The following is a 24,716-nucleotide window of genomic DNA, read 5'->3' as shown; positions in this document are numbered from 1 at the left end:
TTTGCTGTTGAACTCATGGGGTTTTGGGTAGCCAGAGGTATTGTCCAGTATCAAAACAACGCTAAAAGGCAATCTCCAGGGTGCCTGGGTGGTTAAGTGGCTGGCTCAGGTCATGATCTCAGGGTCCTGGGATTGAGCCTCCTGTCAGGATCCGTGATCACTGGGGAGTCTGCTTTGGGGTTCTCTATCTTCCTCTACCCTTGCTTGCTCACACACTCTCTCTAAAATAAAGGGATAGGATGGCTGGGTGATGAATACTGGGGAAGGTATGTGCCTTGGTGAGTGCTGTGAATTGTGTAAGACCGATGAATCACAAACCTGTATCCCTGAAACAAATAATACATTATATGTTAATTTTTTTAAAAGGCAATCCCTTATGGACAAGGTCCTTCTTGATTTCAGGGACAAAGCATTAATGGGACCAATCCAGAAAAAAGGGTTATTGTTGTTCAGGTCTTCTTGTTGTACAACCAAAAGACTGGCAGCTGGTATTTATCTTTTCCCTCCAAGGCTCAGGGGTTAGTAGTTTTGTAGATACGAACAGTCTTGAGCATAAACCTGACCGTGTTTGCATAAAACAGTACAGTTAGCCTATCCCTTCTTGCTTTAAATCCTGGTACTCACATCTCTTTCTTACTAATATACGTCTTTTGTGGCATTTTATTCCAGAATAGGCACTTCTGTCTGCATTAAAAACCTGTTTAAACAGATATCCTTTCTCCTTAATGATTCCTCCCTCCCTCCCTTCCTTCCTTTCTTTCTTTCTCTTAATTCCTTAATGGTGTCTGCAAACTCATCTACTGCTTCTTGGTTGGCAGAAGCTGCTTCTCCTGTATCTTGACATTTTTAAAGCCAAACTTCTTTTTAAAATTATCAAACCATCCTTTGCTGGCATTAAATTCCACAACATCACATACTGCAGCTTCCTTTTGTTTTAAGTTGTCATACAATAGCTGCTTTTTTTCAAATCATATTAGAATCTATAGCTATGCCCTTCTTACATCAATCCTGAACCCACATAAAAGCTGCATTTTCAGTACAAGATGAAAGGGATTTTGCAAAAAATGCAAGGTTTCTGCACCTGCTGGCAGAGCTGTAGTAACAGCTTCCTGACTTCCCTTCTCTCTCATTTTTTTTTTTTTTTTGTAAACAACAGTCCTTACACCGGATTCATTTGTCTTGAAATGGCAGGCAACTGCAGCTGCAGACCTCAATCTATGCTATATATAGCAAGCAATTCACCTTTTTCTTATAATATCATGACTTTGTTTCTTGGGAGCACTTCTAGCATCACTAGTGACACTTTGTATAGGTCCCATGTTTATAACCTTGTTATTCAAGGTTTACAGTATTGCGCTAAACATGATGAAAAATATGTGAGAACCTTAAGGGATCCCTTTTTACTGTGATTTGCAATTTACTGGAAAGACAAACTATTCACACAGAGATGATTAGTATCACACAGTGTTTTAAGCAGATACTGGCAACACGTGAGCTCACCACAGTAACAGCAGGAAGGGGCTATGAAATTATTAGAGTGCTACAGTATGTACTAGTTAATTTGATGCAGTTATGATTTAATATTACCTTTGTTTACATTTCTCTCAACTGTGAATGGTGCCATGTATGGTCTTTAAATGTTTGTGTGGGTAAGTTTTGATAAGTTTTAACTTTTGTTAAGAGATTTGCATATATTTTATGGTAACAAATGATAAAATAGATTAGTATCTATCTATATTTTATGCAATCGTGACATACCTTTTAATTTTTCTGATATTTCTAGACTATGTGATTCATCTTTGAATTCTTTCAAATTGTTAAAAAGCTCCAAAAATTTATTCAATATATTTATCGGGAAAAATCCACATAAGTGGACCCATTCAGTTCAAACCTGTGTTGTTCAAGGGTCAACTGTATTACCAATGATTTTCTCCATTTTCTTCTAAGTATTAGCTACAGTTTACTTCTGTAAGATTTAAGGTCTTTCTACAATTTTTCATCAAGCTACCTGCTTTCACTCCTGGTTCAACAGATTCTTAAGTTCACTTTTCTTTGAAAGCACAGTTTGCTGATATTATTGACATTGTGGAAAGGCAGACACACTAGAGAAACCATGGATAGCTTGATTTATGTTAATTCTGTATGGGCTGTAAGAAATGTTAAAATACTTTGCTATTTTAGATAAAATCAATTTGTACTATAATCATATCCTTTCTCAGTTTTTGTAGATAACTTTATCTTACTTGTATTTAACCCATAACAAAGAACTCTAGTCCTAAAAATTTTGCAGATACTATGAATGCTTATATTTGATTTTGTTCTGTCATGATGCCACCAAGATCTTGGTTAAATGGCTGCCACTCTAGGTGAGTAAATATGCAGGTCTCTTTCCCTCTGCACAGATTAGCTAGACTTTGGTTTGGTCAGCCTTTAGTATTTGTAAACCACTTGTGAATTGAGTATGTACTGGACTGTTAGTCTCTATGCTGGGTAATAGAGCTTCTGAGTGAGTAAGTTCTAGGGTTCTTGTTCTTGATGTATATTTAATAGCTCATAAATGCAAATAAACCTACTACTCTTCCAGGTAGTGTGGAGGAAATGTTAAGTGCCACCCCTAACTTAGATTGGTCATTACTTGCCTAGGAGTTTCTTATATGTGACAGGCGCCCCCTAGTGAATAAAGGGACTTAAGTTGGCCTCTACTACAAAGAGGCTAGAAAAATGTCTGAAGCTGTTTTAACAAGTTCACACTGTATTAAACAAGTAAAAGAGACAGTGAAGCAACCCATAATAGACTCTTAACTACAGAGAATAGAGGGGGCACTTGTGATGAGCACTGGATGTTATATGTAAGCGATGAATCACTAAATTCTACACCTGAAACCAATTTTACCATACATGTTAACTAATCAGAATTTAAATTTAAAAACTTGGGGAAAAAAGATGCTAATGTTTTGTGCGTGTGAATGCAGGTGAGGGTGGGGATCTGTTCTCCATAAAAAGCATCCAGGATTTCACAATATAAAAGTAGTAATCAATTTTCTAGAAGCAGGCCAAACTAAACTGAACTATGCTAGGTCATCAAAGTACATGAGTAGAGCCCTGATCTTTATCTACTCTCCAGGTATTACGACTTGACTGGATTTTAAAAAAATGTATGTATATACAGAGAGATATTTACATATCTATATATCTATACCTATATATATCTACTAGAATCAGTATGATACACAAAACTTGGGGTTGAGACTTGAGAAACCATAATTCAATCCAAAAACTTTAATCTGGTAAATATATTTGATAAATTACATTTTATTTGGTTAATTTCAGGAACAGAGCATTAAAGAAGATTGTGGTTGCTTGAGACAATAAATCAATTACATTTAATTACCTTTTCTCTTCCTAAAGCTCCTCTCACCTATAACAGTCTTCAAGTTCTGAAATAAGCATGTTATAAATTTGACATAATCATAAATATTATTATTTATAGCACTGGGTTAAGTCCTCAACGAAGAACCGAAAATAATTCTTATTCTCTAGGATGTTTCCAATATAAAATAAAGTCGAAGGATATACAACCAAATCAACTGGAAAACAAATAAATGTGATAAAAAACAGTATTCACATTATTTTAACAGTGTCAAAGAGCAGACGCAATCACACACCTGACTCCGTGGCCTCTAAAGGGAGCATACTAAACCAACAATTGGACAAAAGGTTAAACAGAGAGTAGGTCAAGTATTTAAGCAAGAAATAGGTGAGAAGTTTACCAAACTATTCTCCTAGGTCTTGTTTGATGTCAAAAACTATCAAATTAAGAACTGTATGTAGTGTATATTTGCTACTTTTCAGGAGGTTCACTTTTCAGGGGTAGATTATCCTGTTGACTCCCACCTTACCATCTAAACATTTTTTTAAATTAAAAAAAATTTTTTTCCACTTTCACCTAGATTGTCCTTTGTCTCCTAAGCAATGATCCTTTTACATTCATCTCAAATCCTTCAGGTCCAAGAGGACTTCTCTAATCCTAAATCCCCTCTCGGTCCTACTTCTTCTCTGAAGCTGTAACGACATTATTTAATACAACTATATTGCTTTGATTATTCCATGTATATTAAAAGAGTTTACAAAACACAAGCAAGCATTCAGTCAAATTATTTGTAAACTGGTTAATGAGTAGACCCCACAGTCCATCATTCTCCACCACGGCTGCTTGGAAGACAAATATCACTTGGCTAACTTAGAGGGGTAACTTGTGCATTTCTCCTGTCATGATAGGCATGTGCCGGTGGGGGTGAAAAAAAAAAAAAAGAACCCAAAGGAGATAGAAGTGAATGACAGGTAAGGACCAAAGCACCTCGCCTACCTCATCCTTGCCCACAAAACGCCCATTCTTCCCCGTCCTGTTTCCTAAGATGTATCAGGGGCGGATGCGAGGTCACCCGTGGGAAGGCAGCATACCCCTCCGCAGGGGCGGCGTACCCTCCTCCTGTGGGCGGAGAAGGAGAGGGTTGGAGAGACTGGCTGTTGTAGGTAACCAAGAGGGGCCCGAGTGTCTTGCTCCGGCGCGACCGGGGAAAGGGTGAGAGACGAGAGGTGTGGGACGGCACGCGCCTGCGCGGACCTGACTCTCGCGGTCCCACGACAGCCGCATCCCTGCGCCAGAGTCCTAGCGCGCGGGCGGGAGGAGGGGCTGTAGCCCCTCCGCCTCGCGCTCGGCCACGTGACTTGGGCCGAGGCGATTGGAGCGGCGGCCGCGCGAGGCGACAGACTGGTGCAGCGCCTGGCGCTCACGGCGGGATCTCCTCCTCCTCCGCTTTCTCCTAAGAGTCTGGACGGTACCGTCTACTCCGCCCGGCTAGTCGACGCGGCCGCCGCATCCCTGTCGCCGCGGCACCCCGAGGAGGAGGAGGAGACGCAACTGGGCCGCCGCCGTTAGAGGGGTCCCCGGCTGCCGCTCACTCGGTCGGCCGTCGCCTCCGAGGTCAACCCTCCCACGGTGTCTCCGCTTTCTCCTCCCGCTGCCGCCGGCGCCCGCTTACCGCCGGGATGGGGCTCCTGGACTCGGAGCCGGGCAGTGTCCTCAACGCGGTGTCCACGGCGCTAAACGACACCGTGGAGTTCTACCGCTGGACCTGGTCCATCGCAGGTAAAGCGGCTGCCTTCCCTGTCTTCGTCCGGCCCTGCGGGGAGACACCTGTCCCGGGCCCTGCAGTCCCTCGCTCCCTGCGGCTGTTGGGATGCTGCGGATCAGAGGAGATGCCGGGGCGCGGGGCCCGCGATCCGGCACTGGTTAATCTGATCCGAACGTTAAGGCCTCCCCCTCCCCCCGCGACGTTTGCACGGTTTTCCTCTGAGCTTCCATCTCTCTTCAGCTTCTCGGATGCTGGAGCTGACATATCAGATGGAGTCTGTGCTGCTGAGAGCTCGTCGCAGGAACCACTCCGCCCTACTCCCACATCTCCCAGTCTCATCTGACAGTTTTAACTTAGGCACAGGATTGATTTTTAACATTTAGTAATAGTCCATTTAGCGAGATGGCCGGGGGGAGGGGGGCGTTCGGGGAAGGAGGAGGGCTTTGGTGGTAGCTGTGTTTTTGCTTCTTCGGCCTCCTCGTTGCTTTGACACAGCCTGCTAACTGGCTGGTATTTTGTCTAGCTCATCCATCTATAGTGTAATTTGGAGTAAAAAGTAAAAAGCCATGGTTTCTTGAACCTTGAAGAATGTCAGTTTCTGAGGCCTTTTCAACAGCAAATATGTTTGAAGTGATTGTAATGGCTTTGCGCAGTGCAGTGCGGTTAGGGGGAGGGGGAGGCTAAAATAGAGGGGAAGAAATAAGTCTTTAGGAAGGGGGTCTCTACAGCAGCATCTAGAGGTTGTCCAGCAGCCTACATATATATAGTTTTCTTGTATTAGCAAACTTTTCCCTTTAGCGGCTGGAGTTTGATAGGGATCCTCAGTTGGTTGATTTCTTCTAGTGGAAGTAGTTGTGCTATTATGTTATTTTTACACTTTACCATTTATTTTCTTAATTTGCTTCAATTGCTTTTGGTTTTAAAGCATCTAAAGGCCTTTGAAATAAAAAGTTAGCCCAACAGGATTTTAGAAATGCTCTTATGATTTAAAATTACCTAGTCCTTTTGCAGTATTGCACTGCCTCCCAGTAGCCGAAGAGACTAATGTTACATGTTGTGACTCTGCCTCCCTTCCCTAGAAGTGAAAATATATCCTTGTAGTTTTGTATTTGTTGTTAGTGTAAATGGAGCAGTGGTTACAGCATGATTACCATATGTGGGATTTGTATTGTGGAGAAAATGTGTGCTGGAATTATTTCTGTATGTGACAAAATTTGTTCTTTGACATTGATGTGGCTTTAACTTCGTTAGTAGGAATCTCAAGTTTGGCACTGAGAAATAAGCTATTTAATTAGACATTGCAATTGAAAGTGGTTAAAAGGCAGTTTTTAATGGAATCTTCCCTTAATCTTTCTTCTGTGTGCTGTTACACTGAAGTTATGCTGCACCTACAAAAACTGGGTAGGATATACCCTTCCCTTCATCTCTGTGATTTTGGTTATTTAGGCATTGCATCAGGGTTTCCCATTACACAACTGTGCGGAGCTGAACATCAGCTTTGGCAGATAATTGCACTTTGCATACTTCAGAGTTCAGACATTGTCAAAGTTCTCCAATCTCCATGCAGTCAGAGCCACACCCCAAAGTTCCTGTCTATCATTCCCTTCCTATCTCAGAGCTTTTCTACCTCTTGTGTCTCAGAAAGAAACAAACTTAGCACAAAGGTAGAACACACCTTTCTGTGTTGGTTAATTCCTTCCTAATGGTGCTGGTGTAAAAAATATCACGAATGAAATAGGAAATTTTATGTAGTTGCTTCATGTGAAAACTTGCTATTACCCTGGGAAGGGTATATAAAATAATAACTGTAGGCTAAGCCTGAGAAATGAGAGTGGCCACTGGAACACAAGTGACCTCTCACTAGTAAGTCACAGGGAAGGAGGTATTCACCCATGCTCTGGCTATCCACTTACGAAACCTGAGACTGCTTCCGTGCTTTCTGTAATGAGCTACCTAGTGTAGGTAGATGGTATTTCTTTTTTTTTTTTTTTAAGATTTTATTTATTTATTTATTTATTTTTTTGATTGTTGAGTCTATAAACATATATTTTTATCCCCAGGGGTACAGGTCTGTGAATCACCAGGTTTACACACTTCACAGCACTCACCATAGCACATACCCTCCCCAATATCCATAACCCCACCTCCCCTCTCCCAACCCCCCTCCCCCCATCAACCCTCAGTCTGTTTTGTGAGATTAAGAGTCACTTATGGTTTGTCTCCCTCCCAATCCCATCTTGTTACATTTATTCTTCTCCTACCCCCTTAACCCCCCATGTTGGTAGATGGTATTTCTTAAAACAACTTAGAGGCTTAATGGGATATAGTTTGTTCTGCCTTGCTACTGTGAAAAAGTGAAAAGAGGAATATTTATTGATTCAGGCAGAATGGACCTGTACCCTGTGGTTTCCCATTTCCTTTCATCCCTATCCCATGCTCTCCATGTTCCCTTTCTTTGACTCATTCACAATGCTCTGATTCCACAAGGATCTCCTCTTGCTGTAATTTCACAAAAATCTGAGTGAATGAATTTCGAAGCCTTATTACATGAGGCTGAATAAAAAGTTGATGAGTCAGATGTTTGGAAAGAGGGGGAAATAAAGATGGGTGGAGAGAAAGATGGTCTTGAGAAATCTTACTGTGGCAAAAGAATACAGATTATTCAGAGAACAAGATATGAACTAGGCTCTGTGCCCTTGAGTGCTTTCATGCCTAGAATGTAGTTCCATGCTTCTGCCTTTGTTTTATTTGTTCATTAACTATGTCTCTTCACTGAAGTTTCTACCTAAGTGTAAAGGAGTATATATCTACTTTGGACTGTCATGATAAGAATAGTTATAGATTTTGTAGAGTATATTTGGTGATTCCAGAGATTTATGACCTAGGGCAAACAGTTTCTAGGAAAATACCATTTTGTGCTATCCTAATCAAATGGTGCTGTTTAATAAAACACAAAACAATGTTCAAAGCAAAGTATAAAAAAGTGGGCTTTTCAAAAGTGCATCTCTAGCAAGTATACAATATGACCCATAGAGTATTAATACAGAAAATTTACTTTTACTGTAATTGTTAATACTTTATACAATGATACTAAAACTCTGAAAAAGCTGTACTTTTAGAAAAACAAGAAAAATAATTTTCTACTTCCATGTATTTTTAGATATTTTGAACAAGTAAGTTAATCTCAGTTTATATTAATAGGAAAGTATAGACTGATGTAGAACTTTATACCTGCTAGTGGCATGGGAGTAGGAACTCTGATCTCATTGTATTTTATTCTTCTATTCCTTTACTTTATGAGTACATTAAAATTATTAGGACTGGGATTCTATGCTCTCTTTCTATATATATATTCAAAGTTGTATGTAAATTTTTAAAACTGGTGAATCTTAATATTCTCCAATTTATAAATACCCAAGTTATCTACATTATCCATTGTATTTATTTTAATAAATGCTTATTAGTAGCCTTTTGTGTAACTGAAATTAGCTAAGAAGCATCCTGCAAAGTTAATAGTCAGGCTGCCTACAATAAGGCCAGATATCTCCTGAGCTGCCGTATTTCTTTTTGACCACATGTTTTTAAACAGCCATTGTTCATGAAATATTTACACACATATGCGTGTGTATATATGTGTGTGTGTGTGTGTGTGTGTGTATGGGATGGTGCTTGGCATTACTCTCTGTTCACAGATATAGTAGCCCATATTTTGATGCAAAATTTGTGTCTACTTGGGATTTGAACTTAGAGAATAGAAGGCCAACTAAGCTGGCCATAAATTCACTTTGGAGGGGCAGAAGGGGATGAGTAGTATAGGAAGGAGGAGGACTGCTGTAGGATGATGATGAAATTTGGAAGCAAGGCTTATGTAATAATTTATTCTTTCCTCATCACTTACTATGTGTGGAATAGTTGTGGGCTCTGGGGAGAGAATGAGCACACTTGGTCACTGCCACCCATGCACTTATGAAGTCATGGCTATTCCACCTTGCTTGGTATCATGGTCTGAAGGCATGATCTGTGATATCTCAGAATCAGGCCTTGCTGGCACATAGGGAAGACAGAAGAGTCCTTCTTTACTATTCTTATCCTCACTTTTACCTGCACCACAGTCTTGAGTTGTAAGATTCTATTAGAATATTTTAACTGTCACCATGTGGAGTTGATGTGTATATTGTCAGAGAGTATTTGGATAGATGGACTAAGGAGAAGGGCATCAAAGACAAAAAATTCATGGAAACTGGGAATGTTTTTAATAGTCAGTGAGTCACCCTTGCTTGGTGAAACTGGGGGCTTGTGGGAAGGGACATTTAACTCAGCTCAAATAAGCTGGGGTAAAAGGTCTGTCCCAGGGAGTTCGAGGTCCCAGAGGAACATGTGTCTTACAGTATATTTATATTAGTATTAGTATTTGTCACAGTCAATGTATAGTCTTTAATCTGTTATTGTCTAAATTATGTTTTGTTTGTTTGTTTAGCCTAGTCTGGAAACCTAGTTACTATTTTTAATGTTTCTTTGAGAAAAGAAATTCTAAATTCTAGGCAGCTAATTAAAGAGAAATATGTGGGGCCCCTGGGTGGCTCAGTGGGTTAAGCCGCTGCCTTTGGCTCAGGTCATGATCTCAGGGTCCTGGGATCGAGTCCCGCATTGGGCTCTCTGCTCAGCAGGGAGCCTGCTTCCCTCTCTCTCTCTCTCTCTTTCTCTGCCTGCCTCTCTGTCTACTTGTGATCTCTCTCTGTCAAATAAATTAAAAAAAAAATCTTTAAAAAAAAAAAAAGAGAGAGAGAAATATGTGGAACATCAGCTCCTAACCTAGGATCTCCCTTACCCATGTTTTCAATGAGGTTCTAGAGTTATCCTTCTCTTTCATTACCTCCCTGAAACCTCTAGGAGGTCCATACCATTTTAGGACTTTTTGTTTGTTTGGTTGGTTTTTATTTTTGATGGCAGACTCTTAGACTTTAATATCTGATACTCTTGTCTGTTCCTCAGCAGCCTCATCATAGAATGTCCAATCACAGATGAAATTACAGAAGGGTAAAACAATGCAAATTCTAAAACTGGTGTCAGGACACAGTTTTATAAAGTTAGATTTTTTGGCTTAGGAAGACAGGGTTTTAAGAATTACATATGTGATTATATCAGACGATGGCTTTCTGAGCCACAAAGACATGGTCATCCTTTTAAAATTGAACTTGTTAGATTTTTTTCTCAAGTCACATGATAATGTCATTAGTGAGTGATTTAATATTATTAACCTAAGTATTATTTTAGGATTAACTGAGTCATTTATTATTTCAAATTAGACATATAAGAACATAGAGAAGTGTTGTGTCAGAATCTGTCTTTTCTCACTGTAGATGGCTCTTTTTTTTTTTTTCCTTTTCGTGATCAGGACATTTCCCCTTTTAAAAATCAAGATGCTATTGTTTTATTTTCCCTTGGAATGAGAATGAATTCAAATACGTTTTAAGACTCATCAGGGTTTTGAATTTAAAAAAAGAGAAGGGAGGAAACACATGGCCTTTCAAACCAAGTTTACAAATTCCTTCTTAACCTGGTCAGCCAGTGTATCCTTGCCCATTGACATGCAGTTCCAGGCAACTTGGATACCTCCCTACTGAGTAAAACATGCACGTGTCTATCTTTGTTTTTCTTGTCACACTGTTCCCTTTGCCTTCATTGCCCTTTCTCCTCTCCATCTTTCCAGGAACCCTCCTTCACAAAGCCTTTCTTGGCCATGGTACCCTAGAGCAGTTCATTTCTTCATTGGATCCCTTTCCCTTCAGCAACTACAAGTGCACTTCCTTGTGCCATTCCTTTTGTAACTCTATTGTCTTGAACTATTTTAACTTTGTTTTATTATTTGCCTTTTAGCTTTGTATTTTACTCCCCAACACTAGGGGGTACTCTTGTATTTGTTGCTTTAATATGTATCAAGAGATAGCACCCATAATCTAGCATAATTTCAAATAGTGATATATTCTGGTTGCTAAACACTAACAAGGTTTGGTGCCACACTAAGTTGTAAGGAGTGTTTTTTTTTTCCTTTTAAGGATCTTTGTCATAAATTAGCAATAAATTCAGCTGATGTTGATATATTTAATGAAGGAATCAAACTATTAAATCATTTATTAGCACAAAATAGTTACTTTCAAGAGACATAAAATTAGATGTAATTCTGTCTTCCTTGTCTATGCAGAAATATTGTGATGGGTGTGGAAGTGAAGAGGGCGGCATGAAATAAAGAATGGAAGGAAAACTGGACTGGAATTTATATGTCCTAGGCTTTAGTCCTAGGCTTTAGTCTCACTAATTAGCTCTGAGAGTTTGGACAGGTCCTTTTGTTTTTCCAAACTCAACTTTTTTCATCTATAAATTGAGAGAGTTGAATTAGGTAATTTCTAAGGTCTCAGCTGGCTCTTAAATTCTGGGTATATGTGAAATTAAAAAAAAATTTACATAGGTCAAGCAATTTCAAGTAAACGTACATTGATTGTGATTTTAAAACCTCACTCTGTGCAATAATTCCAGTCTTTCCCAACAAACCTGTTACTAGTTTGCTAAGATAGAACAAATAAAAGATTCATATTTAATCCTTTTTACTTTCTTATCTGCTCTATAAGAAATAGGTAAAGGAATAGAAAAACAAGGGAAACAGATATTTAAGTATCTGCTTTGACATAGCACTGTTTGTTGCCATAATACTGTATCTATTTAATTATCTAGATATTTCTTGAAAAACCAAGCATTATCTATTTTGTAAAAAATAATAGCAATAACTTTAAATAATTAGGTTAATATATATTATTTATGTAATATATATTATTATACATTATATTTATTATGTAACATACCACTTCTAAGGATGGCTTGTTATGTGGTTTGGGGCAAGTTATTCTTGATCCTTTGGGTTTCATATTGCTACCTGTCCCCTGAGGTAGTTGAAACTATATCATCTCTTATGGCCACTTTATTGAGTCCTTATAACGTCTCCTATAGTGTCTCCTTAATCTTACTTTATATTTTTTTCTACAAGAAATGCAAAATTTTGTCCTATGTCATTACAAAAGATTTTCAGTTATAGGCACTTGAGCATTTCTAATATTTGGAAGTGTGGCTTAAAATTCTTGTAAAATTGCTGCAAATATATAGGTTGTAGCATATGTGGAGACAAAAGAAATTAAATAATTTTGGTATAAGTATGTTCCTTAACCAAATGTTAATTTAAAAAATCTTGTTTTTGTCATATATTTTTCTTTATGGAATATTGTTATTCTTAAATAGCTCTCAATATATTTTGTGATTGCATTTTACTTAGAATATAAGTCTTGGAATTTGAAACGCAAATGCATTAGTCCACTGAAGGAATCATCTACTCCCTGTTAGATGTACTCAGAAAGGCATTTGTGATTTTTGAACTCGAGTATTCAAAGGAGTAAGCTTTGTTTTCATTTTTACTTATCAAATGAAAACTTAAGCACAGATAGATATTGTTAAAGAGTTTCATGTAGTTTTGCACACCAGTGTTCATAGAAGCATTCACAGTAGCCAAGAGGTGGAAAATATCCCTCGGTGAATGAATGGATAAGCAAAATGTAGTATATACAGACGATGGAATGTTATTTAGCTTTAAAATGGAAGGAAATTCTGACACATGCCACAATATGGGTGAGCCTTGATGATACCACTTATATAAGGTCTCTAAAGTAGTGTTATTCACAGAAACAGAAAGTAGAGTGTTGATTGCCAGGGTTTATAGGAAGGGGGAGATGGGGAGTTGTTCAGTGGGTATAGAGTTTCAGTTTTATCAGATGAGAAAGTTCTGGAAATTGGTTGTACAACAATGTGATAAACTTAATGTCATTGAACTGTATACTTAAAAATGGTTAAGTACATTTTACATTATGTCTTTTTTACCATAATTTTTTAAAACATTTCATATAAAATTAATATAGTACCTCTAGATATGATCTTTCTTCAGTGTTCAGTTGTAAAACCATTGATTCTATGAAAATGAGTAAAGGAAAAGCCATTCAGAATGGAATTGGGAGACACCTGGCTGGCTCAGTCAGAAAAGCATGCAACTCCGGGCGCCTGGGTGGCTCAGTGGGTTAAGCCGCTGCCTTCGGCTCAGGTCATGATCTCAGAGTCCTGGGATCGAGCCCCGAATCGGGCTCTCTGCTCAGCAGGGAGCCTGCTTCCTCCTCTCTCTCTGCCTGCCTCTCTGCCTGCTTGTGATCTCTCTGTCAAATAAATAAATAAAATCTTTAAAAAAAAAAAAAACAAGAAAAGCATGCAACTCTTGATCTTGGGATTGTGAGTTTGAGCCCCATGTTTGGTGCAGAGATTACTAAAAATAAAAAAACAAATAACAATTTTAAAAATGGAGTTGGGAAGTTCTGAAGGGAGAACTCTCAGGCAAGTGCCACTTGTCACGGCCTACTTTACATACTCTAACCCACAGGAAGAGGCTTACTTTAACTCCTCAGCAGGAGGAAGATTTTCCCCTTGCCCAGTAACTACCCAGCCCATGAGAAGTTGCCACAACCCTGAACTCTCACCTTCTTCCAATGGATCATTCTAACCAACACCTCCCAACTTGTTTTTCCCTCTATTAAAAGGATGCTCTCCTCCTTTCTTCTCAGGGCTTGCTGATGTTTCACCATGGTTTGCATGTCCAAAATTGTAATTCCTCTGCTATCCTCACATAAACTCATTTTGCTGATAAACTGGCTAGTTTATTTTTGTTGACAGTCTTTTATTGTTTTTTCAGCTTACAGTAAAATGGCTTTATAAAGAGAATGTATAACTGTTGCCTAAAAAAAAAGTACCCAATGGCTAAAAAGTAGCAAATAACATTTGTTATTTTTTTGCTGGACAATTTTACCAAGAACTTCACAACCCTGGAAGATAGGCCTGGAAGGCATTATTATTTTCATATTTTTAGAAGTCTGAGAATCACAGAGATTAAGTCACTTGTGGATGAACACTGTAGTGAAAATGGGCTTAACAAATTGTTTTGTCTCTTAGCTCAGCGCTCTTGTCTCCCCATCACACTAGCCAAGCAGGAAAGCAATAATCAATCCTCTGACCTATATATTTTCTCTTACTTTACCTTGTCTTATAGTGCTATCTTATCTATATAGTATCACTACTTAGAATATTAAATCTGAACAATTACCACCAGAGGTAAACTAAAGAAAAACAACTGAAATACTCAAAGGTACTGTTAAGGGCTGTTGTATTCAATTAAACTAAAAAGTGAAACTTATTTATTTATTTGAATCATATACATGGATATACATATACAAAGTATAAAAAATGGTATTTAGCCTGAGATGAAGTTGACTTCTATATTATGGATTGGCTAGGACAAGGAAAGTATATTCAAAGAGAGTTATGGAGATGTTTGCTAAATTTCACAGGGTAAGAACCTGAAACTATTGGTAATTAGTGAAAAGGAATAAATTCAGGTAAAATAATACTTTACCCATTGGATATTCAGCCTATAGAACTGTAAGCAAGAGAAGACTATGGCCACAGTTCCGATATATATATACATATACACACGCTCCAATGGTAGCTTCAATCTTTTTTATTATTTATTTATTTATTGCTAAAAGGAAACACCATTTCAGTTTTCTTTTCTCTTCTTTCTTTCTTTCTTTTCTTTTTTTTTTTTTTTAAGATTTTATTTATTTATTTGACAGACAGAGATCACAAGTAGGCAGAGAGGCAGGCAGAAAGAGAAGAGGAAGCAGGCTCCCCACTGAGCAGAGAGCCTGATGTGGGCTCAATCCCAGGACTCTGGGACCATGACCTGAGCCAAAGGCAGAGGCCTTAACCCACTGAGCCACCCAGGCACCTCCCATTTCAGTTTTCTTAAATCTGTAAGGTCATTAAGTGGCACTAAGGGGAATGTTTGGACTTTGAACTCCCAGATTAACAAAGGGAGGAAGTTTTATGACTGCTTTTTCTGAGAAGTCAAACAAAATATGAAAGTGGGGTGAGAAGGAAACCACTTATCTGCATTTTTATCTTGGCTTCCAGGATGTGAGGCATCATTTTTTTATATCAAACACACATATGTATGTATGATATACTCATAAAATCCCATTCATAGGGAAAAGGAAAACAGTTCCAAAAGGCAGGGGAATCTGGGGCAAATAATAGGTCTGAGGAAAAAATATATAATTGACTCTTGAATAATGCAGGAGTTAAGGGATGCTGATCCCCTGCATCATCAAAAATCTGTGTGTAACCTTTGACTCCCTCAGAATTTAACTACTAATAGCCTACTGTTGACCAGAAACTTTACCATAACAGTTGATTAACATACATTCTTATAGTATTATATGCTGTATTCATAATGATAAAGTAAGCTAAAGAAAAGAAATGTTATTAAGAAAAACATAAAATACATTTATAGTATTGTATTTATTGAAAAAAATTCAGGTATTTAAGTGGCTCCCTGTGGTTTAAACCCATGTTCAAGGGTCCAAAATATGTATATATAGATCCCTTATATATATGTTGTGTTTTTTATTGTTTGTTTTTTTTACCATGGATTTAGATATCTTCTGCACATGGTGAAACTCACTGCTATTTATTGAGCTTCTAGTATGGGACCCTTATGGACTATGACATGCTGTAGTGTGCATTTTATACACTTTATTTAATGTTCATAGCATGTTCATAGCATCCCTAAAGCAGGAAATAACACACTTATTCTGGAAACTAAGCAGGCTGAGGTAGAGGATATTTACAAAGGAAGATGACTGGAGCCTTATGGGTAGAGCAGACCTGGGAGAGTCTTACAAGCTATGCTGAAGAGGTTAGAATCTGTCTGATAGCTAACAGGGAGATGCTTAATTGCTTAAAAATAGGGGATCATATTTAGCTTTTGAAAGATAATAGCAGAAGCAATGGGAGATGGACTAAAGGGGAATAGGAGATATCACAAGGTGGGGAAACCAGTTGGATCAGTGGTTCTTCAGAATCTGTGCTTTAGTTCTAGCGTATATCTCAGGTCGTTACATGTCCATTGTACCCAGTTGTATGAAGACCCTTACTCCTCTACTTCTGCCTTCTTTCCCTCACTGATACCTAGGATCTTACTGGGTTGGAGAATTATGCATCACATTTTAGACTAAAACCTAGAAGAAGCTACTTAGTATCTCTAGTTGGTTGTTAGGCATGTGTTTTTCTTTTGGTTATGGCAGGTTAAATAGATGTAGATATTGTTAAAAAAAATAAGTGACTGATTCATTCAGGTAGACTCTAGGAACAAATAAATAAAACAAATATATAAAACAGGCTCACATTTATGAGTAGACTAGAGTGGTTCTTCTTAGATTTTAATGTGTAAATCTCCTGGGAATCTTACTAAAACACAGATTCTGGCTTAGGTCTGGAGTGAGGCCTGAGATTCTGCATTTCTAGTAGACATACTTTTTTGCTGGGCTACCACACTTTGAATAGGAAGGGAATAGAGGATTCTTAATTTCTTTGATAATCTACTACTATGTACTAATACGGGAAAAGAAGAATTAAAAATGTTCTTAAGCTATAGATTTAAAAATATATTTAAGAAAACCAAAAAATGGGATACATTTCTATAGAGCATTTAGGTTTTTGTTTTTTTTTTTACCCCCACAGGAACTTTGTGTATCTTTTAGAACCATATTGATCAATAACTCTTGCTAGTTTTACCTGAATCAAAAGGACAGTTGAGAAATGTCTCCAGTATGTATTCTCACAGTGGTAGTTGCCAAAATATTTATTTTCTAGATCCTTTGTTGCCTTCATTTGGTCTGCTAGTCCTCAGCCATTTGCTGGGTACATCCAGTATTGCAAGCCTTTGTGGCTATAGAAATAACAATAAGGCCCCTGCGCAGCTGTGTGGGACACACTCAAACAGACTAAAAGGGCAGCTGCATGGTATGATAGAGGTAATCATAGTGTGCTTTCAAGGTTACAAAGAAAATACATATTCAGTACTTTCAAGTGCAAAAAAGAGTTAATGTTGGAGAGGCTTCTTACAGAGGGCTATCAATTTGAACCTCAAAGCAAGACTGTGATTGGAATAATCTTATTATTACTCCCATTTTACATAGCAGGATTTTTGGCTCCAAGAGTTTCAGGTCCAAGTCGTGGGACTAGCACATGATGGATAGACCTGGAATCCGGTTGTTCTTAGTTTAAGTCTTATCTCTTGCCCCTCTACGACACTCCCTCTGTTCTTTGTGTCTTAAGTCATCACTGACTTGATTTACTTCCTATTCTTGTGCTTACTCTTGTTAATTCTAAGAATTTGGTGTCCTAAAAATTAAAAATTTTACTGATTTTTCTTTTGGGAAATGATAACTAGCTTAGACTACTTAGGGGATAAAGTTCATTCTGACTGGCAGATACCCTGAATTTTAAAAAGCTTTCAGAAAATCAGCCTTTCCAAAACAAAAAGGAGCCCTATTACAGATTTTTTTTTAAATTTGAGACCAACAAAGAGAGCATGAGTGGGGGGAGGGGCAGAGGACGAGGGAGAGAGAAACCTCAAGCAGACTCCCTGCTGATCATAGAGCCCTATGCAGGGCTCTATCCCAGGACCCCAAGATCATGACCTGAACCAAAATCAGTAGTTGGACCCTCAACTGTTGGAGCCACCAAGGCACCCCAACCTATTAGAGATTTTTAAGAAAGTTCTTTTAATATACATAGGGATAATTTGTTGTAAGAATTAATTACAGTTGTTTGTATATAAGTATGTATTTCTAAAAGACTTGAACTACTTCAAAACTACTGGAGTACAAATATTATTTATTAAAATTTGGTTTACATTTTCTTAAAAAAGAGTTTTTTTAAAACAGCCTCTCTAATTCAAAATTCAGATTTAGACTTGTTATGTATTGTTCTCTTGCATAAATTATAGGATGTTCTGTCTTCTCAGTATATAAGTTATAAAATGTTCTGTTTTCTCAGTTTAAACTCTTATAATTATGAATGGTACTTTCTCTTTAATTGGTTAAACTCTTCTCTTGGAAAAGAGGATTTAGTGGTTTGATTATTATCAATGATAATACCAGTGCCAACATTTACTGAGCTCTTATTCTGTGTCAGGCACCATACATTTAGCAATATCTTATTCCTTCCAACAACCCTGTTAACATCCATAAAGCCAAAGAGAGTTAATGTAATTCACTCAGTGTATTTACCTAGTAAAAGAAAGCTAGGATTCTAATGTTGGTAGACTGACTTGAGAGTCAATATTTGGAACCTAGATAACTTCTCTAGATCAGGAAGAAAAGGCCTAGAAGACATCAAAGGACTTGACTTTTAATGGAAGGGGCTCAGATTATTTCTGACCTGTGTGAAAGATCACACCTGTGTGAAAATGTGGTATGGATAGGGGATGGGTTACAACAGAAGGAACAACTCTGCAGCATTCGTGTTGCCCACCAGAATCACCAGAGGAACTTTGAGATCACAGTCCTGGGCCCTGTCCACAGAGATTTTGATTTAGTAGATCTGGGGTGGGGCCCAACAATCTTCACTTTTAACAAGCAGACGGTTCTTATGTGGGTGGCCCAGCAACATAGAGGTGTTTGAGAACCACTGATCCAACTGGTTTCCCCACCTTGTGATATCTCCTATTCCCCTTTAGTCCATCTCCCATTGCTTCTGCTATTATCTTTCAAAAGCTAAATGTGATCCCCTATTTTTAAGCAATTAAGCATCTCCCTGTTAGCTACCAGACAGATTCTAACCTCTTCAGCATAGCTTGTAAGACTCTCCCAGGTCTGCTCTACCCATAAGGCTCCAGTCATCTTCCTTTGTAAATATCCTCTACCTCAGGCCTGCTTAGTTTCCAGAATAAGTGTGTTATTTCCTGCTTTGGGGCTATTTTATATATATGGTTCTCTCTTCAAGAAACAATTCAAATGTCTGTTTTTGAAGTCCATCTTGTCCCCTCTCACCTGCCCTTCCATTATTCTTAACACTGATCCCTTGTTGTTCTTTTTTATTTTTTTAAAGATTTTATTTATTTATTTGACAGACAGAGATCACAAGTAGGCAGAGAGGCAGGCAGAGAGAGAAGGGGAAGCAGACTCCCTGCTGAGCAGAGAGCCCAGTGTGGGGCTCCATCCCAGGACCCTGAGTCCATGACCTGAGCTGAAGGCAGAGGCTTTAACTCACTGAGCCACCCAGGCGCCCCTGATCCCTTGTTCTTAAGACCTACACTTACCATCCTGCAAAGCAGTAGATTTTCTATGTCTCTCTCCTTTTATGTTTGTCAAAACCTATGAGTTTTGAAAGGTCAAGAACCAAATAACCTGCCCCAAATCACCTAGCTTAGAAGGGGTAGAGAGTTTGACCTGAAAGTCTGTTCTATCCATCTGTCATGCTGTGTGATTTTAAGATGCAGATCAGGTTGAAAATAAAAACCTGTTGGTGGAGGGTATTTGAAGGAAGCCCCACGTCAGATATACCATTTTTCCTCCCACTTGTATAAAGGTATAATTTATACATAATAAAACTAAATCTTTTTTAGTTAACAAGTTTGTGAGTTTTGACAAACACCACTGTATGTTGTAACCATGTAACCATTACATGACCATTACATACAGTTGTGTAAGCATTATATGACCTTTATCATACGGGATAAAATAGTTTGATTTGTGATCTAACTAATGTTTGCAAGTAAATCAATCCTATTTGGCATGAACTTTATGAAATAATAAAAATGTTCTAAATGGAATACACCTTAAGGATCCAGAAGGGTTAAGGTAATGTGTCTTAGTAATTCTTATTATTAAAATATAGTTTCTTGCTCCTGAACTTGTTTCCTATAAAACTTTGCTTGAGGTTTGTTTAAATTTAATTTATAACTAAGATAAGGAATTCATTGCCAAAGAAGACAGCTCTTTCTACTTACAGAAAGGCCCACTGCTTATAAATTTTCTGAATTTAGGTATAATTCAGCTTCCTAAAACAACTTCTCATTGTTTCTAATTCTACACTCTAGAAACAGAGAATAAATCTGAGCTCTCTTTAGATCTTTTAGCAATTGATGAGGCCTCTTTCTTTTCTCCAGGCTAGAGATCCTTAGTTTTTTTCCCAACTTTCTTTGTGGCATGGCCTCCAAAGCATTCATGATCCTAGACCAGCTCTGTCAGATGCAGCACCTAAGGAAGTGTATCTCTTGTCCTTCTTTCTACTAAGAGAACTTTTGTAGGTCTCTCTTTTTTTCTTTCCTTTGAAGAAACATGATTGGTAGTCATAGTTCTATCTTAAAATATCACTTATACCAATGATTGAGAAAGAAATTGATGGAAATTATCTCCCTTAAAATTAAAGACTGAGTGGTACTAGAAGAGCTGGTGGGATGCATGAGGCTCTTGACTTCTCTGAATCTCATTGTTAAGATAAAGAGATCATATCTAAATCTAAAATTCTGCAGCCCCAGGTTAGGTAAAGGTTTACATGTAATGGCCTAAAATTGTTAATAAGCTCAAAATAATGGCAAAATCACTAACACATGAAGGCATAAGCATGTTAATAAACATATTAATAGTTATAAAATATAGGACAATTTGACAAATCAACTAGAGTCAATTTATATTTGTGCCACATATTGTTCCCTTCTCTGTCCACCCAAAGCTTTACAAATAGAGAATTCCTAAGAATGTTATATAAAACCTATTTGAGTCTTGGTATTTCTTGATGACAGAGTTTGACTTCAGTGGTGGTAGGAAGAATAGCATTTCATTGAATTGTTTTCTCTCTCTTTTTTCCCCCTGATAAATTCATTCCCCTAATAAATGGAATCCTATTCATAAATGCATGGAGGGCGCTTGGGTGGCTCAGTCAATTAAACATCTGCCTTCGGGTCTTGGGATCTAATCCCACATCATCATGCCCCCTGCTCACCGGGGAATCTCTTTCTCCCTCTGCTCCTCCCCACCACTTGTGCGTACTCTCTTTTGCTCTCTCAAAAATAAATAAGTTAAAAAATCTTTAAAAAATAACTGTGTAGAATTCGGATAGTGACAGTATACTGGAAATATGTCTTCTTTTTACTCTAATGTGCATAATCTATATTCGGATTCAGTTTAACTGAAATGAATAGAAAATTTACCATTGAAATATGTTATTTGAAATAAATAAACAGACAAAACTCATAGAAAAAGAGATCAGATTTGTCTTTACTAGATGTGGAAGGGAGAGGATAGTGTTGGAGGAAGGTGGTCAAAAGGTACAAACATCCAGTTATGAACTAAAGAAGCACTAGGAATGTACTGTACAACATGATGACTAGAGCACTGCTGGATGGCACACAGGAAGGTTGTTGAGAGTAAGTCCTAAGAGTTCTCATTACAAGGAAATTATTTTTTTCTGTATTTTTTTTCTTCTTTCTTTTCTTCCTCTTGTAACTATATGAGAAGATAGATGTTAGCTGAACCTATTGTGGTCATCATTCACAATATGTGTAAATCAGACCATCATGCTGCATGCCTTACACTCACACAGTAAAGTTTGTCAATTATATCTCAATAAAACTGGGGAGAGGGGGGCACCTGGGTCGCTCAGTGGGTTAAGCCTCTGTCTTCAGCTCAGGTCATGATCTCAGGGTCCTGGGATCGAGTCCCGCATCAGGCTCTCTGCTCAGCAGAGAACCTGCTTCCTCCTCTATCTCTCTCTCTGCCTGCCTCTCTGCCTACTTGTGATCTCTCTCTGTGAAATAAATAAATAAAATCTTTAAAAAAAAAAAACTGGGGAGAGGAATCTAAGCAAATTCATCTTGAAGAAAGGCAACATATAAAAATATGTTACTGAATCTGGGGCGCCTGGGTGGCTCAGTGGGTTGAGCCGCTGCCTTTGGCTCGGGTCATGATCTCAGGGTCCTGGGATCGAGTCCCGCATCGGGCTCTCTGCTCAGCAGGGAGCCTGCTTCCCTTCCTCTCTCTCTGCCTGCCTCTCTGCCTACTTGTGATCTCTCTCTGTCACATAAATAAATAAAATCTTAAAAATATGTTACTGAATCATTTGAGTTCATGAAAGGCTGGATAATTCATTATTTTAAGGTTATATAAAATACATAAAGCTTCAGTACTCATGATATTCCTTTACTGTTCTAATTCCTCAGTTCCACATCTTTTTTTCTCCTTTTTTTTTTTGGTTCAAGACTTGTGGTGTATCTGTTATTAATGGTAAATTTTCATATCATTGTATGGCACTACAGTGACTCACTCAGTCATTTTAAGTGGAAAAGGGAACAAGTAAAAAGAAGCATGGATATTTGAATTTTGTCAGAAGTACTAAAGAAAAAATTGTGCAAATTTAGAAAGACACACATAACAGCAAAGACATGGAGAAATATCATGCAAATATTATCATGGGATGGGATTGTGATGCTGTGGTTCAGGTAGCTGACGGTTACTGCAGTGTCCATAGTGTTCATTGGAGGTGGAATTTTTAAGAGCCTTCTGACCCTGGTGAACTGGAAGGGCTAATCTGAGAAAGAGATGGTGTGAACCAGGCCTTTTATAAGCTGGAGATAGGGTTTTGTTAAGTGGTTGCTGACTGAATGCATGACTTGGGCTGTTGGGTAAAGAAATGGGAGCTTTGCTTTTTTTCCCTGGAGAAAGCAATGAAGTAAACACACTGTGCCTGTACCCCTAAAAACTGGACTGAAGTGTTGGTGACAGCAGGTTCAAGTTGTATGCCAGCATAAAGAAGGATCTGGGAAGAGCTGTAGGAAAAGGTTGCTGCACGAAGAAACCTGGACTATCAATAAATGTACTGTTGGATTTTATTTGAAGGGATAAAGAATAAAGGACTAATATGAAAAAAATTATTCACTCATTATTTATTCATCAAATACATGTTGTTTAGGCACCCTGCTAAGCCTTGCAGTACATGAACAAGAGACCCAGTCCCTGCCTTCAGGGAGATTACATTTTCAAGTATATAATGTGTGATGAGTGCTGTAGTGGAACAGAAATGTGCAGGAACTTGTGAGCACAATGGGCCCCTTGCCCAATGAAAATTACCATTTTTTGGATCCAGTTTTCCTCATCTTCAATTCCATTCTTCCTCCTAATTATCATGTTTAAAAGTAATGATTTTCAGAAGTTAAAATCCTAAAGGGTTATCTAGTTTCTTGCTACTTAGAGGGTGGTCCATGGAATATTGACATAGCATCAGTTGGAGCTTCCTAGAAAATGCAGAATCTTCCTAAAAATGGGCTTCACCCCAGACCTACTGAGTCAGAACCTGCATTTTGACTATACCCCTCTCCCCTGTGATTCCTTTTGTCATGCAAGTTGGAGAAACACTAACTCATTCCCCTTCTCTTGAGCAGGTTTTACAGGTAAAGGGATCTAAGACAGATTGTGCCCTTTAAGCCCTATGTGCACTAGCAGAGCTGATAGTAAAACTCAGGCCATCTGTTTACTCATGGAGTCTAGAATGCCTTTTCTAATATCTCTGTTATTTCTTATCTACTTCCCTCTACCTTTTTATTCTTCTGTTGGCCTCTGTTAGTGTTTCACAGTGTCAGATCTTCAGCTTCTTACTCATCTCTCTTCCTCTCACTGTCTTTCTTAGTTCTCTCTCTAAACTTCTCTGTTGAAGGAGAGAATGGCATGGGTTAACCACACTATACATCAAAAAGAATGAGCATTTTTATTTATTCTTGATTTTGGGAAAATTTTTGGACCTGTTTCTCTCAATTTTTTTCTACTTGTTCAGAACTTACTTTGAAGTCAGCAGGAATCCTGTGTGTGATTAAGAGTGATAGAATTGGGGCACCTGGGTGGGCAGCTCAGTGGGTTGGGCAGTCAACTCTTGATTTTGGCTCAAGTCATGATCACAAGGTCCTGGGATCGAGCCCCTCGTTGGGCTCTGTGCTCAGTGGGGCATCTGCTTGAGGATTCTCTCTCTGCCTCTTCCCTCACTCATGCACGTGCTCTCTCCTTTCTCTCTAAAATAAATAAATTTTTAAAAAAGATTTTATTTTTTTATTGGACAAAGAGAGACAAAGTAAGAGAGGGAACACAAGCAGGGGGAGTGGGAGAGGAAGAAGCAGGCTTCCTGCCAAGCAGGGAGCCTGATGCCAGGCTCAATCCCAGGACTCTGGGATCATGACCTGAGCCAAAGGCAGACGCTTAATGACTAAGCCACCCAGGTGCCCCTAAATAAATCTTTTCTTTTAAAAAAAAGTGTGATCTAATCCGTGATATTAGAAATTAGAATCTCCTTACCGTTAAATTTGTATTCCTTTCTTTGTTACATGGGATTATCCTATAACAGATTCCTTTGCTCTTTGTATCAAAGAGCATGGAAAAAACAGTGTCTACCCTCTAGTTTCTGGATAGGAATAAGAAGCCACAGCTACTCCTTCTCTAGTTCCTGAAGTAAGTAGAGCAGGCCTTTAGGATTTAGGAGTTTGTCTTAAGTATTTTTCCTATAGAAAGTAAATATGTAAGTAGATAAATACTCCATGTTTTAAGGGAGGCTTTGTCATAGAGAGGTACATAGCAGGATAATATGATAATGAAGAAAAGCAAACAATCATTA

The 24,716-nt window shown here is 38.3% G+C and overlaps 1 protein-coding gene across 1 annotated transcript in view; it reads left to right on the top strand.

Annotated features, from left to right (window-relative positions):
* The first annotated feature begins 4,703 nt into the window (after positions 1-4,703).
* The window catches only part of ELOVL4 (ELOVL fatty acid elongase 4), a 31,749-nt gene continuing 11,736 nt past the window's right edge, over positions 4,704-24,716 (top strand). Inside the window, exon 1 of the mRNA XM_047734303.1 lies at positions 4,704-5,149. Within this exon, the coding sequence (XP_047590259.1) occupies positions 5,050-5,149 (100 nt within the window). The 5' untranslated portion in view covers positions 4,704-5,049. The remainder of the gene's footprint in view (positions 5,150-24,716) is intronic.

Source organism: Lutra lutra, chromosome 6 (assembly GCF_902655055.1).
Source record: "Lutra lutra chromosome 6, mLutLut1.2, whole genome shotgun sequence".
Lineage (NCBI taxonomy): Eukaryota > Metazoa > Chordata > Mammalia > Carnivora > Mustelidae > Lutra > Lutra lutra.
The sequence above is the reverse complement of the archived record's forward strand: the minus strand, read 5'-3'. Positions and strand labels throughout refer to the sequence as shown.